General features: G+C 35.4%; 1 protein-coding gene, 1 non-coding gene and 1 pseudogene across 2 annotated transcripts; 2 read left to right on the top strand and 1 right to left on the bottom strand.

Moving 5' to 3' along the window:
- The first annotated feature begins 9,226 nt into the window (after positions 1–9,226).
- Positions 9,227–13,943, top strand: LOC150034381 (uncharacterized; annotated as a pseudogene).
- On the top strand, positions 11,450–11,571 carry LOC120084318 (small nucleolar RNA SNORD14). Its single transcript, XR_005483682.1, has one exon. It is a non-coding gene; the product is annotated as a small nucleolar RNA SNORD14 (small nucleolar RNA).
- A 2,672-nt stretch (positions 13,944–16,615) lies between the features above and the next one.
- On the bottom strand, positions 16,616–19,272 carry LOC120083929 (uncharacterized). Its single transcript, XM_090316700.1, has 6 exons — positions 18,477–19,272; positions 18,156–18,365; positions 17,857–17,945; positions 17,261–17,429; positions 16,976–17,167; positions 16,616–16,851 (listed from the first exon to the last, which is right to left on the bottom strand). Exons 1-6 carry the CDS (start codon positions 19,270–19,272, stop codon positions 16,616–16,618), a joined length of 1,692 nt encoding a protein of 563 aa, XP_090172826.1.
- Between the last annotated feature and the right edge of the window lie 531 nt (positions 19,273–19,803).

The raw sequence follows: 19,803 nt of genomic DNA, 5'->3' as shown, positions 1-19,803 counted from the left end.
GAAAAATTACAGAAAGATATAAAATATATTGGAAAAATGAGTTCAAACATAGCAATATAAACGCTTCAGACACAATTAAATTACCTTCATTAGAAAGAAAAATTTTCAAACTTCCAGTTCCCTCCCACCTTGCAAAAAAAAAAAAAAAAAAAAAGCAAGAATTGATCTTAAAAAAAGACCCAACAACAAAATTAACCATAGAAATATGGTTATAATTACAATATTGGTTTAATATAAAACATATTACTTCAAAGCAGTTCCAAACAAAGCCGAAGGGACACATAAGAAATAGAAAACCAGATAAAGAAAATGAAATACTGGCTAATGGAAGATGGGATTTTATTTCTCCTGGAGAAAAGCCTCAAACTCAACTTGGTTCAAATTCTTGTTGATTTGAGCGTTGAAAAGCATCTCCATCTCATCAAAATGAGTCATGTAGAACCTTGGAGTCAAAAGCGTCACCTTAATCGCAGCCTTGCTAGCATTCTTCAAAGGCTTAGGAGGTGATCAAGAGAAAGTTGTAGAAGAAGCCATCGGGAGGTAGGTTTTTGGTGTGGTTTCGGGGGTTTTGGGACACCTCCCCCATTTTTTCATCTCTTTAATATATGAAACCCTAAAAAAATTAACTGTAACATATTTGACATTTATAAAGCATCAAGTAAAAATGGAATGAAAAAAGTCCAGAAATTTCCGCCAACCTCCACTTTTTTTCATTATTCTTGACACTTTTTATAAAATTTACATGTTACTTTCAAAAGTTTCAAGTATCAAGTAATACAGTTTTTGTAGTAGTGTGAATAGTAGTATAATGCAAAATTATGTAGTGAGAAATTATAAGAGCATCATGTTAATAATCTTGTACGTACTTTTGTTAATACTCCTAGTAATTGTATGCCTTTAAAATCTAGTTCTAAGTTGGATTTTGAAAGAATAATGGAGAAGCATGTTAAAGAAGATGTAATTAGTCCTATGAGATCTCCTAAAGATGTTACGTTGAATTTTCTTGATTATGTTCATGAAGGAGACGTTGAGTTGAATGATAAGGAAAAGATGCATGATGTATACCACTACAAGAAAAATGAGCTCTCCCGATGCCTAAATCAGTTGTCGGGAGCTTGGTCGTCGAGAAACACCCTGTCTCTCGATGAAGTAAAACATCGTTTGGAGTTCCGTTGAACTCTCGACGCTGTAAAGAACTATCGGGAGTTCCTAAGGAACTCCCAATGAGTAAAATAGGCATAGGAAGTTCCTCAGAACTCTCAACGCCTTACCTTAAGCTCCCGACGGTTCTCCCAACGCCTGTCGGGTGACGTCGGGAGATGGGATCTGGTAAAAGCTAGATCCCTTCTTCATTTTCCCCTTCTCCAAATTAAAACCTAACCCCCATCCTAATTTTTCCCTCTTCCCCGCCACTCCCTCTCCTCCGCCGGTCTCCCTTGCTGCCGCTCCCTTTCTCCCGTGTTTCGCTCAATACCCACCGTTCCCTTCCTTCAACCGCGCCTCCTTCAACCCGTGTGCATCTCCTTCAAGCCGCCACTCCCTCTGTCCAGTCGTTGCCTCCTTCAGCCGTTGCCACTCTTCAGCCCGCCGCCTGCCGCCCGTGCCCCTTTTCAGTCCGCCACCCACCGGTAATCTTCCCCCTTTATTTTCTCTTATTTTGTATATTAATTTAAACCATTATTTTTAATTTCTCGCATGTTATTGTGGATTGAGTTTTTTTTTTTTTTTTGGATTGTGGATATTATTGTGGATTGTTTTTAATTAGCATTGTTTTTAATTTAAGCCATGGATTGTAGATGTTATTGTGGATTGAGTTTTTTTTTTTTCCTTTTAATTCTTAAGTTATGGATTACTTAATTTACATTAATAGATGTGACAATTTCTGCAATTTGGTGGATTATTGTGAATTGTGGATTATGGATGTTATAATTTATGCAATTTTGTGGATTATAGATGTTACAATTTACTTAATTTTCGACTTAGTTTAGGGGAAAAAATCAATAACATTAGTGGCAAAAAAAGTCAAATCACCTATTATAAATTATTTAAAATTTTAAATTCTCCCAACAAACTTGGAATTTTGATTAAATTGATCAAAATTCATGCTTAATAAAGACTTTGTACTTTGTCCTCTAATCTAGATTATTGTTTTAGATTACAAGTTGGTAAAAAAAGATTTATTTTTAAGGATGAATAAAGAATGGATTAAACTAAGGAATAAGTTATTAGTGGAATATAGAGAATGAGTATCCCAGTTTTTAAATATGACGAAGTTTCATGTTAATGATTCCGAACGAATAAGAAGTCCATGCAAGAATTGTATGAATTCAATTTGGGAAAAAATAGATATCATGGAACGACATCTATTAACATATGAAATATCTCCCTCAAACTGTAAATGAGTATATCATGGAGAGCCAGTAAACTTATCTAAAGGTTTTGAAAGTCATACAACTCATTCAATACAGGATGTTGAAGTAGATAGTATAAAGGGTAATGTTGTCGAAGAAAATGAGATGTTGAATCTTATAAACGATTTACAAATTCCAATTGAAAACGAAAATGCAAATTTCCTTATTTCGCTTTAGATCTCCAAAATGTTTGTTTGGGATTAGCTTCAGATGAGTTCAATTCTTTGGAAATATGAGCACTTCTTATAGTATGTGGCCTGTGGTGATAATTCCTTATAATTTACCCCCTTGGAAATGCATGAAGGAAACAAACATTTTCATGTCTTTGCTCATACCTAGTCCAAAATCTCCTTGAAAGGAAATTGATGTTTACTCGCAGCCATTGATTGAAGAGTTGAAAGAGTTATGGACAATTGGTGTGCGAACTTAAAATTATGTTACTGGTGAGTTTTTTCAACTATATGCTACTTTATTGTGGACGATTAATGACTTCCTGCATACGGTGACCTATCTGGGTGGAGTACAAAAGGTTATCATGCATGTCCAATATGCAAAGAAGATAATTCGTTCTTTGGGATAAGAGGGAAAATATCATTTATGGGACATCGAAGTTATCTTCCAGATAATCATAGTTGGTGTCAAAGTAGGCAACATGATGGAAAAGTTGAACGTAGACCTCCTTCAGTCATAATGAATGGAGAAGAGATCTTACAACAAACAAATATGTTAAACTTTTCTGTGCTTAGAAAACATTCATCTAAGCAAGATAAAAAAAAGAAAACAAACTCTAAACTGGACTAAGAAAAGTATTTTTTTTCAACTTCCATATTGGTCCAGACTATTGTTACGACATAAATTGGATGTAATGCATATTGAAAAAAATATTTGCGACAATTTGGTGGGCACATTGTTAAATATTGAAGGAAAGAAAAAGGATACAACGAACGCTTGATTAGACTTACAAGATTTGAAGATAATAAAGGACCTACACTTGATACAGGTCGATAACAGATTTGTAAAACCACGTGCAGCATATACATTAACTAATAGTGAATGGATTTTGTTTTGAAAGTATTTGAAATCAGTGAAATTTCCTGATGGATTCGTGTTGAACATATCATGATGTGTGAATGACAAAGAAGGAAAAATATTGGGGCTGAAAACACACGACTTGTAGGATTGTATCAATTGCAGCAGAAGCACAAGGATCGTCTAAGCATTCAAATTCACTAATTTTGGCATAACGTAAAGCATGCTTTTGCAGAAAAATGGGTTTTAAGACATATCTCTTGTAGAACTTCTTCAAGGCTTCTTCTCCAGCTGCAATCTTCTCCATATCTTGTTGTAGACCACCTCAAGATCTTCTCCAATATTCTCTTGGTGCTCTAGATTGAGTTGTGGGACTCAAAACAAGCTTGAATCAAGGGATGAAGGAGAAAAGCTCATTGCAGCAACCATTGTTGAAGAACCATTCTTCAAACCAAATTTTCTCTTAAAATTCTGTAGATTGCATGCCTGATTTTCACTCCAATCTCTTCATGATATTGCAGATCAACATGCAAAGAGAAGAGCTGCATGAGTTGCAGCTCTTGCTTGGAGAAGACAAGGCCAAAATGGTTGCTTCATGAGTGAGCTAGTTAAGTGATGGATAATGGAAAAATCCATTTTTCCATTTAAATGTGTTTTCGTTTTCTTATTCAATTTTATCTAAAAATCAAATTTGATTTAATAAATCTATTTTATTTTAAAAATGAAAAATTAATTAGTTTCATAAATTAATAATTAAATAAAACTTAATTAATTTAATATCAAATATTAAATTAATTTTAACACATATTCATCTTTATATATTTAAATATATAAATTCTCCTATACCGTTTAATTCTAAAATTAAACATATACTTATATCTCATATAATTACTAATTCCCTTAATTCTAATTTGAACGTTTCAAATTAACTTATCACGCTATTCTAGAGCTAGTCCATTATGAGCTAGTAGGGGGACCTCGCGGACCTACAGATCATGGGCTCCAACGATCCTAGATTAATTGGCTAAACTCATTAGACCAGATTAATCTCCATTCGTTAATTAATGGGTCGTTCCACTAAAGCCCATAGATGCACTCCCCTCCCTGTAGATATATTATGTCCACATGATTTAACCATAATTAGCAAGTCGACCCTTCACAGGTTGTTCGTAATAACGGCTGGGTTAAATATCTATTTTACCCCCGAGATTACGTCTTATTCCTCAAGTTCCTACTGATCCTCTAATAAACAACTGGTTTGTGATCCAATCACCAAACCAAACTCTCTCAGCCCAGTGAGAGGGCGAGGCCCCTTGTTCAAGACCTGGATTCAGTACTTAAGAGAACAACCTTTCTCCTATCCCTAAATCGGGTAGGTGTGAACTCCGTCTTGCACCCTATGTCCCCAGCTATCTATCCGGTCTTACACCTGAAATGGGAGTCTTATTGAGTCGGCGCTGTTGAGCCAACCCTTAACTATGCAAATCTAAGGGCAATCCCGAATAAACAGAAGTTCATAGTTAGCTCAGGATTAAGTTCGAGTTACCTAGGTCATCTAGGTGAAATAGTCAGTCTTAAATAGTAAACAGCGTTATAAAGTAAGAGTGACTTATTTCTTGGTCCTGATCTTATGCAAATTCATTGCATAGGACGCCCCCACTCCTCATGTCATAACATGTATGAATTAGGATCACATCGTATGTAGCACTTTACAACTCTTTGTAACAACTACAGAGTAGGTTGCATCCAATGGTGTTACCAGAATAAGGTACCCAACCTCATTCATTTACCATAGATCATTTTGACTATTTACTCAAACCCGATCCACTCTTATGTCTCCACATAAAGTTCAAGTACTCATACAATAGTCATGAGTCTTAGTTTATTATATTTAGACTTTCATACAATTTATGAGATCAATAACAAGTATATTGATAATAGAAAATATTTATCATTTTACAAACTGTGAGTTTTAGAACATAAAACCCAACACGATTGTCATGTGTTGCTTCACAGACTACTCCCTATTGATATTCAAGCATACCTACCGAAGAACGTATCCAATGCTATTGTTAAATTGTGTATATTCTTTCGCGACTTATGTGAAAAGACAATATTTGTAAGTGATTTGAATAGACTACAAGCAGACATCATAGTCATACTTTGTAAGTTGGAGAAAATATTTCCGCCTGCCTTCTTCGATATAATGGTACATCTTGCAGTTCATTTACCATATGAAACCAAAGTGGTGGGTCAAGTTAGTTACAGTTGGATGTATCCTATTGAAAGAAGTTTACGAACATTAAAACAATTTGTACGGAACAAAGCACATCCTGAGGGGTCTATAGCGGAAGCATATGCAATGAATGAATCATGAAACTTCTGCTCGCGATATCTAAGTGGGATTGAAACGAGATTCAATAGAGATGAACGAAATGATGATAACATTCCCGATCATGAGATATTTGGTGAATTTTAATTATTTAGGCAGAGGGTACGACTATTAGAGGCATCAACTTTACGGATGCTATCAGCGGAGGAAAAGCGTATTGCACATTGATACATTCTTAACAATTGTAAAGAAATAATAGACTATCGCAAGTATGTTTCAAACTTTATAAATTTCTAAGTTTTAGGGTAAATCCTTTGATATAACTTTCAAATAATCAATTTTGTACGCAACACTTGAGGTTAATTCGTCGTGAAGCTAAAAGCGCCTCTGACTTATATATAAAACATCAACGCAATTTTTCTGATTGTTTCAGATCTCAGGTATACATAGTCATTTTGTAGGCAACAGTTGAGAGATGATTCATTTTTGTTGTCACTTTTAATGTATAATTAATTATCAAGTTCTATAACGGTGCGAGAGAGAATATATCTCCGATGATTTCTTTTCACTTACAATGGGACCTTCGTCTGAGGTGCGCTCTTATAATGGATGCATTGTTAATGGGGTACGATTTCACACTGTAGAGCGTGACAATCATTGAGCTACATAAAATAGTGGAGTCCTAGTGGCCGAGGAGATCAGTGGGAATGGAAGTGTGGATAACAATTTCTACGGTGTTGTAGACGAAGTATTAGATTTCCAATATGCGAACAAAAGAAGTGTTTTTTTGTTGAACTGTAGATGGTTTGACACGGATAAAAAAAAAAGTAATAGGATACCTGTGGATTTAGGATACAAATCGATCAATACATCACACTTTTGGTATGTCAATGAGTCTTTCATCTTTGCTATCCAAGCACAAAAAGTCTTTTATATTGATGACATCAAATATGGTAGCAATTGGAAAGTTGTTCAATTAGTCCAAAATAAGCGAATATGGGATGTACCAGAAGTGGATGATGTTGAAAATGCACAACTAGACTTACTAGAAATTGTTGGTGGAGTTCGAGTGGATGAAACCATTAAGGAGGTGACTTTATGCAGAGTTGATGTTGATCCTATAGTTGTGGAAAGACCAATTATTGGACATGGTGATCATGACTTCATAAACAATGATGATGAAGAATAATTATTTACCAATAACAGTTCAAATGCTGATGAATAATTTGAATTAGATTACGATGATGAGTGATTATGTATCTACTCAATTCTCCTTTTCTCTGTTTACACGTATTTTACATTAATTTAATATTGTTTTGTCTTTTTTGTGTTTGTATAGATACGATGTCAACTCCTAATAGGCAACAAGAGGCTGATGAAGAATTCCACACTACAAGAATTTTGGTCTTTAATGTCGGTTGGAAAATGTGAAACTGGAGATACAATGTCGGTTTTAAAAAAAAACCCGGATCTTTAATGTCGGTTAAACCGGCATTGAAGACAGGCTTTAATGTCGGTTTAAAACCGACAATAAAGGTTTGATTTATTATTCCTTTTTCTTACTTTAATGAAAAAGCCCTAATTTTTCTATTTTCATTCTCGTGCCGCCAAAGCATTTCATTTCTCTCTTACCTCAAGCCTTGGTCATGCGAAAGGCTGTCCGTCGTTCAAGTTTGGCTGTGCAAATCAGGTTGCCCGTCGTCCGTCTGTGGTTGTCCGCCGTCCGTCCCTGGTCATTCGTTCATGGTGCCATCCGTCTGTGGTCGTCCAGCTGTGGTGTCGTCCATCCATGGTCTGTTTTAGTAGAAGCACGTTATTTTTTATATTCATAAACCATCTGAAATGGAAGTGGAGAAAGTGAAGGTAGGAAAGTAAGGGGTAGGCAGCAGCTAGAGTTGTTAATCTGTAGGTTTGAGGACATAAATATAGAAAGGGGGCAGGAAAGTGATTTGAAGAGTTCAATTCCCGATGATCAATGAAAATAGGTATATACTTTTTCTTACTCTAGAAAGAGGAAGAACAAAGAAGAAGAAAGGAGTTTCTGTTGTTGTGATATCCAACATTATATACTGCCTTTGCCTTTGGTTTTGTGGTTTGGGTTCAGGCATCTTGTTGTGGTTTTAATGTTTGAAATTTCTATTTTTTCCACATTGTATTTTGTCCACATTTTCATCTTTTCTCTTACACTCTGTTTCTGCACACTAAGCGGCTGACACGCAAAAAACCAAGTCCTCTTCCTAACAACAACGACAACAATAATACTTATTCAAAAGCTGGTAAAAAAACCAAACAAAAACAATTTTCTTTGGTTTGTTGTTTTGTTTTGGGTCTTTTTTATTTTCAGTCATTTGATGCGTGGGGTGCAGTAAGAGTATGGGGGTATTCTCGTGAATCTTGTTTTGTTGGTTTGCTTTTTATATATTAAGTATGGAGTCTATTTGTTGTGTGCTAGCATGTTTTGGGCTTCTATTGTAGTTTATATATTATTTATGGCTACATATTGATCATCTTGAATCATGTGTTTTGGCTAAATAATAGCATGTTGTGATGTCATGTAGTAGTGTAATAGCTTACGAGTGAATGAGTTATTAAGTGATATGGTGCATATGACTTTGTTGACTTGTTGAGAATGTTTGGTTGTGCATATGATTATGTTGGAGGCATGTTGTTACTTTATGTGTTTTGACATGAGATATGGTTTAGGATTATATGGTAGAAATCATGTATTGGTGAGATTTTGTGAGAAGGGGGTTGAGAACCTTGTGAACTTGTAAAGAAAATGTCTCAATGTTGGAGACATACTTTATGTGTTTTGGCATGAAATTTTTGTTCTTATGTTTACGCCTCTCAACTATTTGTGTAAATGTCTCAATGAAAGCCAGCTATGGTTTCACTCCAATATGTCTCTCTGCTACTAGATTTTGGCCTTTTTATGTGTCTATGGCCTTTGAAATTCGATTTGATTAATGGTTTTGTTGTATATGATACATTTATTGAATTACTTAAAGTTCTAGTGCATAATTACTTGCTACCTTTTGTGATAACATCCTTAAGAAAGGTAGGAGTGAGAAGCTGAATGATGAAGCAATTAAGGAGACACTTGAGAAGGTAATTTTTACTGTGATTTGGTGTATCTCATTTGGATGTGTTTTTACTGTGTACTGGAAGTTTGCTGCTGTAGTTGGGAGAAATCTAGCAATTTGGATGTGGGTAGTTGTTAGCCTAAGCATACTGGAAAATAATAAGTGTTGTCTCCTGGATTGTGGTGCTGAAATATTTGTTTGGGTTGGAAGAGTGACGCAAGTAGAGGAGCGAAAAGCAAAAATTCAAGTAGTTGAGGTAAACTTCTGTGCCAAAATTTCAAGTAATTAAAGTTATGGACAGGATTTATCAAACAATACTTTATATTCAGGAATTTATTTATTAAACAATACTTTATACTGCACTGCAAAAGATGGTGGCTTTGGCCACTGGAGCCACAGGAGGAAAGTCACCATCTTTAAAATTGGACATTCCTATACCTTCAAGAACTGAATTATATTGTAACAATTTTACTTTTGAGGAAAATGGACCTTCTACTGATGAGTTATTCGGTAAGAAATTGGTCCCCTGCAGTGGTGAGGTAGGGAAAATTTCTGTCAACAGTATGAAATGTTGAGAAGTTGAAAGTGTTCCATTAACTTTGCCAAACAATCACAAAAGCAGTTTTGTTATGAAGGTATTGAGATGGTCGTTCAATGATGTGATACACGCATGTGCACGTACTAGAAACTGTGGTCTTATAGAGTAGCTAATACAATAGGTTTTGTTTTGTTCCTTTGAGATCATTTTTTATTTAATGATATAGCCAATTGGTACAATATTTTTGTAGTAATTTGAAGTATGTTCTATTTTTATTTAATGATCATTTTTATTTTTATTTAATGAGATCATTTTTATTTCTGTGGTCAAGGATCGGAAGAATTGTTCAAGCTCTATTTTCAGCACCGTCGAAGCCAAGGTTTGTTTGATTCGTTCATGTTTTTCATTTCTCTCTTAGATCTGTCCATGAAATCCGCTCAAGCTCCATGCCAATACATTTAAACATATTTTTTAGGTCTAGTTTGTCTGTTTGTTCATTGTTCAAGCTTCATTCTAGCTATTTTTTTTGTTCTTTCCAGTGTCATCGTAGCTGAGGTTCGCTCAAAGTTTGTTTTAGGTCTGTCAAAGCATCTATTTTTAATGGGTGGTTTGGATCTTAAGGAGTTTAGCTATATTGTTTAGATTTGAGTGGAAGCCTCTTAGGTTTACTCTAATTTTCAATCCAAGTCATTTGTTGTTCAAAAGGTGAAATATTCTTTTAATATTTATTTGACATTTAGTAATTTGAAGTTATTTCAATCTTCCAGTTTTTATTTCAATGATTATGTTTCTTTTTTGTGAAATTATAAATTGGAAAACTTTTTTTCTTTATGAAGAGTTGAACCATAAACTAAGGTTTTTTTATTCAATTTCATTTTCGTAAGGCACTGCATAGTCTTGTCACAGGGAAATTTATCTTCTTCTTTTTTTTTCTTTTTTTTTTTTTTTTTTTTTTTTAAATTATGAAGAAGATGACAATGCTAAAGTTAGAAGGATAAAACTAGAAACTAACTTGGTCAAGAACAAAAAGAGGAGTTTTGTTTAGAGTATAAACTGACAAACTCCTATTCAAAATCGTTTTAATTCGATGCAGCAATGTAATGAGTTGCTACATACAATTTCATCTTTTTAACATATTTCTCTCTTATTGTGCCTCTGGTTATATACATGGTTATAGTTCAGGTGGTTCATTAGCATACATCTTTGTAACTCTTAGCAGTTGGTTCATGGCAATATCTTGGCTTTTTGCTCCCTATCTGTTCAATCCATTTGGGTTTGAGTGGCAGAAGTAAGTCATCGTTGCCATGACATCTTTTTCTTTCTGACTGAATTGACGGCTCTGATATGCTTTAGTAGATATAGACATTGTTGAACTACTATAACAATGCCTATAAGATAGGCACAATTTTTCTCGATTCTTGGTAACTGGCTAAACGATCTTTGGACTGTGACATCTTATACACCATCATTTTGTGTGATATTGACAATTTTATCTTCATCAATTATTATCTTCATCATCTTTCTTTGTATGTTTTTTTTTATAAAAATCAACATGATCTTAAATTATTGTAGGCATTTGTTCTAGAGTTGGTATCATGTATACTTTAGATACTGGTGAGCCAGACCAAAAACTGAAATCCAACATGTTCTCCTTGAGTAGGGATGGTTTTTTAGATTTGTTTTCCCAAATGCGTTTTTGATTTGTTTTTTGGTTTGATTTTCTATAGTAATATATATTACTAATCATTGCTGCTTGGAAAATCTTATATACAAGTACTATTGCTTTTATTTGAATTCTTGGTTTTATTTGCTTTTCACCTATCACTGGAGAATCATTTGAACTGTTGGTTCTGCTCTTGACTTATATTTTAACCTCATTTGAACTGTTAGGTCTGTTCAGGACTTGTTTGTAACTTCATTTCCGTTTGCCATATTTTCCTTCTGTTCTTAACTTATCTTGATACCCCGTTTCCCCTATTTTTGTTTCCCTTTTTCGAGTGCCATCTGGTGGTATCTAAATGATTCTCCATGATCTATGTTAGGTTTGATGTTTTGATAACAATGATGATATCTTGAAGGCTTGTTTCTCAAAACATTCGCAGTGGCCACCTAAGAGCTTTCGCCTTCGCCAGGCCTGAGAGCTAGTGCTGCTTTATCCTTCCTTGGATGTCTGAGTCTCTTTAACTCTTTTGGAAATACTTTTTAATTTTGTATATTTGTGTTGATGCCATTTTTCTAAGGGTTGCTTTTCCCAATATATGCTGTCATCTTGGAATGTCTGAAGCAGATCTGAATCTGTTTGTCATCATTGGATCATGTGAGTTTTAGATTTTGAATACTAATTTCCTCCTTTCCTCTTTCATATTTTTATGCTTATGTTTTGGCATACTTTGAATGCTAATGTACCATTTATGCACATTCCTAATAAATACGGTTAGTTGAATATGAATTCTGATCACATTTTCACTTTCATTCCTTTGTCTTAAACCTTTATTGTTTGTGATTCTTTAAACAACAGTGGTCAGACAAAAATGCTATAACCAGACACTGCTGAAGCTAGGGTCTGTTCAAGAAGAATTATGAAGGGATCCATATTTACCAAGTGGAGAGGGACAGTAAACCCATAATGTTTGTATTACTTGTAATTTGTGTTTTCAAGGCCTGAATTATTGTACGTCCTTTTAAATTATAATTTTATACCAGAATTTGCAGATTAAATGTAATAGATTTATAATCCATACATGAATAATATGTCATAGCTACAACGTTCGATGATGATGTGTCATGTTATACTTTTGGACCGAAAAAATGGATTTGAAAACAAAATTTAAAAAAAACGGACAATAATTGATAAAATAGACATTAAAGGACTTTAATGTCGGTTGCAACTGACATTAAATGGCTTTAATCACTAAAGACCTTCAATGTTGGTTGCAACCGACATTAAAGACCTTCAATGTCGGTTCAATCGACATTAAAAATGGACATTAAAGACCTTCAATATCGGTTGCAACCGACATTGAAGGTTGTGTTATTGGTGTTATTGAAGCCCTTTAATGTCGGTTTAAAATCGACATTAAAGGCAACCAACATTAAAGGGCTTTGATAACACTATCTTTACAACCGACATTAAAGCCCTTTGATGTCGGTTTAAAACTGACATTAAAGCTCGAATTTCTTTTAGTGCCAGGAGATATATCTAGGCAACACGGGATCTTCTATGGGTGACACTTTAGGTTAGTATATTTTGAAATATATTCTGTTAACTGAAATACATCATAAACTGTTTTAAATTTTTTATTCCTCAGATAGTAGCTCAGCATCCACTCAGAGGAAACGTGAGCATTCACGGAACATCGAGTTGGAAAAATACGTCAAAAAACATGGTAGAATTACAATTGTGATAAATGAGGGGGAGAAGAAGCCGATTTCTCAACATTCGGTACGATTTAGTAATATGATTGGTGTCGCTGTGAGATCTGCATTTCCAGTACGAGATCGTACTTTTGCTGAGGTTCCAAACGAGTTTATAGAATTGGCTAAGAGTCAATTGTTGGTAAGTAATTACAAGTTTATTCTTTTAGAGTCAATTGTAGACTAAGAGTCATGAACATCATCTATGCTAATTCTTCCTTTATTATTTTGTAGCCTCATTTCGAACTTGATCTGTCCAGTCAATGACTTAACCATTTTATAGAATATCAAATGCAAAACTCCTTCAAAGAATTTAGAGCAGATTTGCATAGACATTACAAGAAATGTGGAGATTCTCAGCAAGCACATGCCAACTTGTCTAGCTAGCTTAAAAATAGGCCAGAAGATTGGTATTTTTTGTGTGACGACTTCGAGAGTGAAACATTTCAGATTAAAATAATTTAGGGCATGTATCATTTACTGCATTTACTATTATAAAATATTTGTTATTTATTTTTTTGTTGAAATGTAGGAAATGTCTGAGACGAACAAAAAGAATAGAGAGAAATTATCGTTCGACCACGTAGGCGGATCGAAGTCATTCCTGCAAATTTAGGCAGAGTTACAAGCAAAGAAAGGTCAAGAAATAGAACGTGTTGACCTATTTAGGGAAACACATTCTAAAAATGGCAAGTTCATGAATGAGGCAGCTGAAAATGCATATGTAAGATTTTTTTGCTTTACTATCATGTTGTTTCTCATTTCTAACTTCAGTCGCTCGTACTTACATATTTAATTAATATGTCTATAATCAAATGTTGGAATTACAATCCAACCCCACTCTAGAAGGTTCTCAACCACTAATAGGGGATGAAATCTGTGAGATAGTTTTGGGCAGACGACCCGGATATTCAAAAGGCCTAGGTTGGGGCCCTAAACCTAAGTCAAGAAGGGGTAGCATCTCATCGAGTTCGTCATCTACTCAAGGAACGAAGAGGGGAATGAAGGAATTGAGAGTCAATTTCGAACAGTCTCAGTCGAGGATTGAGGAACTTGAAGACATTCAGAAACAAATGAAAGAGGATCATTCAAGACAAATGGAAGAAATGAAAAAACTGATTGAACACATGAAATGATCACAAAGAGGAGACCCACCGAATTAGGTATGATTACTACATTATTTAGTTGTCTAATATGTTGCTATCCTGTAGTTATGGTAGCAAAGTAGTTATGTTTTAAGTAGCTTTATGATAAAGAATTGTTGGCTATCCTGCAGTTATGGTAGCCAAACAACTGGACTTTGATGTGCTTTTTGTCATTTTGTGTGTTTTTTTTAATGTTTGGGAGGGTTCATGTTTGTCGTGGGGGTGAGTAGAATTTGATTATACTCGTTTTTTCGTTGAACTTGGAGTTCTTATTTGTTTATGAAGTTCTAATGTGTTATGGGGGGTGGGTTGAGATTGGTTTAATCCATTTTGGGAACAAAGTTTGAGTTTTATGTGTGTTCATTCTTGTTTATGAAATTTGTGTATTTTTTGATGTTTGGGAGGTCTCATGTTTGTCGTGGGGGGTGGGTAGAGTTTGTTTATACTTGTTTTGTCGTTGAACTTGGAGTTCTTGTGTGTTATGAATGTTTATGAAGTTCTAATGTGTTATGGGGGTGGGTTGAGATTGGTTTAAACCATTTTGGGGACAAAGTTTGAGTTTTATATGTGTTTGTTCTTGTTTATGAAATTTGTGTGTTTTTGTGTGTTTTTTGATGTTCGGGAGGTTTCATGTTTGTCGTGGGGGTGGGTAGAGTTTGATTATACTTGTTTTGTCGTTGAACTTGGAGTTCTTGTGTGTTTATGAATGTTTATGAAGTTCTAATGTGTTTGTGGATGTTTTGTTTATGAAGTTTGAACGTGTTGTGGATGTTTAAAGATGATGACATTTGAATGTTTTTATTTTATTCTAGAATGTTGTTCGAGATGAAGTTGGATGATTGTTCAAGATGCTATGTTCCAGACATGTTCTAGACGTTGTTTTCATTTTATTTCTTCTATGTATTTGTGAAAACAAATTCCTTTTATTTAATATTGACTTTGTTTTATTCTAGGATATTGTAATTTTTTATTTATTTGTTATAGTATGGACTCGTTTTCGTTGTTTTATTTATTATGTGAATCTGTTTAGTTGGTTAATTATGTTTTACAAGTTATTCAGATCAAAATTTAAAAAATTACAAACTATAAATTAAAAATATTTGAAAGACAATTTTTAACTAATGAAAGAACTCCCCATGCATATATTATTGTGTTGGGAGTTCCTGTAACTCTCCACGCATAAAATAAACCGTCGGGATTTCGCATGAAACAAACCGTCGGGAGTTCGGTAGAACTCCCGACGCATAGAACAAGGCATCGGGAGTTAGTCGAGGAACTCCCGATGCATGTATAAGGCGTCGGGAGTTCTTCCAACTGCCGATGCCGTATATAAGGCGTCGACAGTTGGAGGAACTCCTGATGCCCTATACATGCATCGGGAGTTCCTCGACTAGCTCCTGATGCCTTCCTTTCATGCGTCGGGAGTTCCTCTCTCGACGGGTTTTTCTCGACCAAACACCTGATGATCCATTATTCATCGGGAGAGGCTCCCCCGACGCATTTTTCACCCTTTCCTGGTGAATTGTGACGTCGGGAGAAGTTCGATTTCTTGTAGTGTACACTAGCAATATTAAATTAAATTATGATTGTTTTTGTGAATGCCAGTATAGGTGAAAACTTTTGATTTTAGGATGTTCTAGGATTGACATGACATTATTCTTTTTTTCACCCTTTCCCGGTGAATTGTAGTGTACACTAGCAATATTAAATTAAACTTTTGATTATTATCTCAAGGCCCAGAAAATACTTCAACGGTCCAAGGTCTTTGAGCTTAAAAGCAACATGTAAAACCTGTTTAAGTTCATCAATAAGCTTGATATCTGCACTAGTAATGATAATGTCATCAACATACACCAATAAAGCAATAAAACTAGAGCCAGAACCACGAACAAACAGAGAGTAATCGGTTTTAGACTGTTGAAAACCAAGAGAAACCAAAACATCGAAAAATTTGGCAAACCATTGCCCTGAAGCCTGCTTGAGACCATATATAGCCTTCTTTAATCTATAAAAAAGCTTGCCTTTGTGATGAACCTTAGGTGTATAGCCAAGTGGGAGGTCCATATAAACATCTTCAGACAAATCTCCATGAAGAAAGGTGTTGTTGACATTGAGTTGAACCAGAGGCCATTAATAAGTGACAACTAAACAAGAAGAACTCGAACAGTGACTAATTTGGCCACAGGAGAAAATGTCTCAAGAAAATCCAGACCCTCATGTTGAGTATATTCTTTAGCAATAAGCCGGGCTTTGTATCTCTCGATGTAACCATTAGCACGATGTTTGATTTTATACACCCACTTACAACCGATGCTATGTTTGGATGGAGGTAAAGGAAGAACCTCCCAAATGTCATTGTCTTCCATAGCTTGCAGTTCAAGCTTCATAGCTATCTTCGAATGGTCATAAGGTATGGCTTGATGATAAAATTGTGGTTCATAATGAGAGGAGATGGTAATGGAAAAAGTACGAAAAACAGGGGAGAGGTGATCATAAGAAAGAGATGAATGTATAGGATGATGTGTAGAAAAATTGGAAAGAGAAGTTTGGGATGTGAGGCTGCAGTGATAGTCTTTAAGGTAGGAAGGGGGTTTGATTGGTCTAGATGTCCTTCTAGGTGCAGTAAAGGGTTGAGTATTTAGGTTGGAAAAAGGGGAAGGCTGTTAAGATGAAAGATTAGTGGAAAGGGAGGGGGATGTGACAGGTGAAGAAACTGAAGATGTAGTTGTAGGAGGCACCAAACAGGGAATGGATGGGGAAGGATTTGTAGAAGAAAAAGGTTCAATGGGAGTGGAAGGTAAGGAGGGTGCAGTGGTAGGGTGAGCTGAAAAATCAACGTCAGGGACTATAGGAAGAACAATATGCTGAAAAGGGTCGGGTTGCTTAGTCTCCAAGGTCACTTTATGAAAAGAGAATAAATGTTCATGGAAAACAACATCGCGGGAGATAAAGAACTTGTTACTAGTGATATCAAAAAGTTAACTTATTACTAGTGATATCAAAAAGTTTGTAAGCCTTCATACCTGGTGGATAACCAATAAAAAAAGCAGGGACAACCCGTGGAGAAAACTTGGATCGACCATGAGACAAAGTAGAAGCAAAACATAGGCACCTAAAAGTTCTAATAAGAGAATAATCAGCCAAAGTACCCTGCAACAAATCATAAGGTGTTTTCCAACCCAGAATAGGTGAAGATGTTCTGTTAATAAGATATACTGCAGTCAAAACACATTCATTCCAAAATTTGAGAGGGGCTCTAGATTGAAAGAACAATGCTCTGGAAACATTTAACAAATGTTGATGCTTACGTTCAACTACAGAATTCTGTTCTGGTCTGCCCACACAAGAATATTGATGTAAAACCCCTCTTTGTAAGAAAAACTCAACAAAGGAAAGTTCAGGAGCATTATCAGAACGAAACACTTTGATTTTCTTATCATACTGAGTCTCAACATAAGAAAAGAACTGAGGTATAATCTTCAAAACACCAGACTTAGATTTTAACATGAATACCCAAGTAAAACGACTGTGATCATCTACTATAGTAAGGAAAAATTTATGTCCAACATGAGTAGGTGTAGAAAAAGGACCCCAAATATTAGCATGAATCAAGTCAAAAACAGCAGATGATCAATTCAAAAGACAATTTCTTTTGTTTTCCTAAAGGACAAATGTCACAAGGGAATGTGCTATGTAGAGAAACAAAATCAAGACGTAAAACATGTTTCAAAGCAGATAATCGAGATAGGGATGGATGTCCAAGCCTAGCATGCCATAAGGAAGAATTATTTTAAGAAGCAGTAGTAATAACATGAGAAGGTACTGTACTGATGTGAGGTTATTTAACAATATACAAACCATCACGCAACCTACCCTTGCCAATCGTCTTCAAAGTGGACTTTGCCTGAATATCACAAGAATCAGTGGAGAAATGGACAAAGACATTACCATCAAATGTTAAAGCACTGATAGAAAGTAAGTTGTATTGAAATTCTGGAACATATAGAACATGATGAAGATGCAGTGACCCAAAAAGTGTGACGGTACCAATACAAGAGACTGATATTCTTGTGTTATCAGGCAGAACAACAGAAGTACTAGTCGGCAGGAGCCCGTGAAATAAATGCCTTTGGAAACATATATGTGTAGAAGCCCCAGAATCAATGATCTATTCATGATTAGAGATAATTTGAGAACAATTACCTGCTACATGTGTGACTGAATCAGTTTCGGCCTTGGCCATATTAAGCTTGGATTGCAGCATAGTGAGAAGTTGCTGAAGAGTGTCATTGGTAATCATATTCCCAGATGGAGCAGGGGACGAGGAAGAGGCAGAATCGATAGGATTAACAAATGAATTGGAGGAAGGATGTTGCTTATGAACCTGATTTGAGCGTCCTTTATGCTTATAGCCTGGTGGATATCCATAGAGCTTTTAGCATTTATCAACAGTATGACCGGTGATGTTACAATAGGTGAAAACAGGGCGACTTTTAGTCTACTTCGAAGAGGGCTGGTGATGACTCTGTTGCAAAGGGTTATCATTCTTCTGCACAGTCAATGTAACAACAGAAGAAGGGGGATTAGCAAGGGATTGATGTTGTTCTTGTTGAAAAACAAATGAAAAAGCCTTATTAAGAGGTGGAGGCGGATCCATGAGAAGAAGCTGAGAACGAGTATGGTTAAAGCTATCGTTTAGCCCCATAAAAAAACAGAGGAGATACTCGAATTGAAGAAAATCTTCCATGGATTTGATGCCGCCACAGGTACACTGCCCACACGTACAACCAGGGCGATAGGAAACATACTCATCACAGAAACTCTTCATTTTAGTAAAATACATAGTGACGGAGTCTTGATCTTGCTTGAGGCTGGATAACTCGCGTTTGAGATGAAAAATGCGAGGTCCGTTGCGTCTTTGGAAACAATCTTGAAGGTCAAGCCAGATTGCTTGAGCCGATTCGGTGAAGAGAATACTTGAAGAAATACTCTTAGAAACAGATTTGAGAATCCAGGAAACAACAACATTATTGTTGTGAATCCATAAGTGAAGAAGATCACCTGTGGGTCGAGGGAGAGAACCATCAATGAAACCAAGTTTGTTTTGGATGAAGAGGGTAAGAACCATCGATCTACTCCAAGAAACGTAGTTGTCGTCGGTGAGAAGTTCAGAAACAAGAACAAGATTGGAAGTGTCACTGTGATGAAGAGCGTAGGGAGTGTACTGATCGAGATGAGAAAGAGGAAGCCCAGTAGTTGGAAAATCGGTTGAGGAAGATGGATCGGCTGAAGGACGAAGAGGTATCTCGGGAATAACCATTTTGACTTCGCGTGGGAAGGGAAAAGGGGGAGAAAAAAAAATTAGGGATTTGGGGAATTTTCTCGCTCTGATACCATATTGGAAGTGGAAAAGCCAAAGGTAAATAATACTTTTCTCTCTCATTTCTTTAATGACAGTAAAGATACATTATATAGATGTACAATAAAGGAGAAAAAGGAGCAGTTACCTACCGATGAGGATATTAACAAAAATATCAAAAACTTGTTACAACTATTAACAACTAACAAAAAATAGCAAAAACTTGTTACAGCTAATAACAACTAATATATCTCTATCTTTCTCTTGCATTGACGACAATGCATACTTTTAAGTTTGGGGTAGGAGGTCATTCTACTTTTGTGTGTTATGCATGATAATTGTTTTTAATGATGATATACATGTTGACTTTTTTAAAAGAATAATTTTAAATTTTTCGATCTGAGCTTTAAAAAGTTGATGAGAGTTCTTTATTGTGTGCTTTTGATGTTCATGGTCCATGTTGAGACTTGAATATGCATTTGGATGATTTAT

The sequence above is a fragment of the Benincasa hispida genome, chromosome 8 (assembly GCF_027475165.1).
Source record: "Benincasa hispida cultivar pf3 chromosome 8, pf3_genome.v1.1, whole genome shotgun sequence".
NCBI lineage: Eukaryota > Viridiplantae > Streptophyta > Magnoliopsida > Cucurbitales > Cucurbitaceae > Benincasa > Benincasa hispida.
Note: the sequence above shows the minus strand (reverse complement) of the source record. Positions and strands in the feature narration are given on the sequence as shown.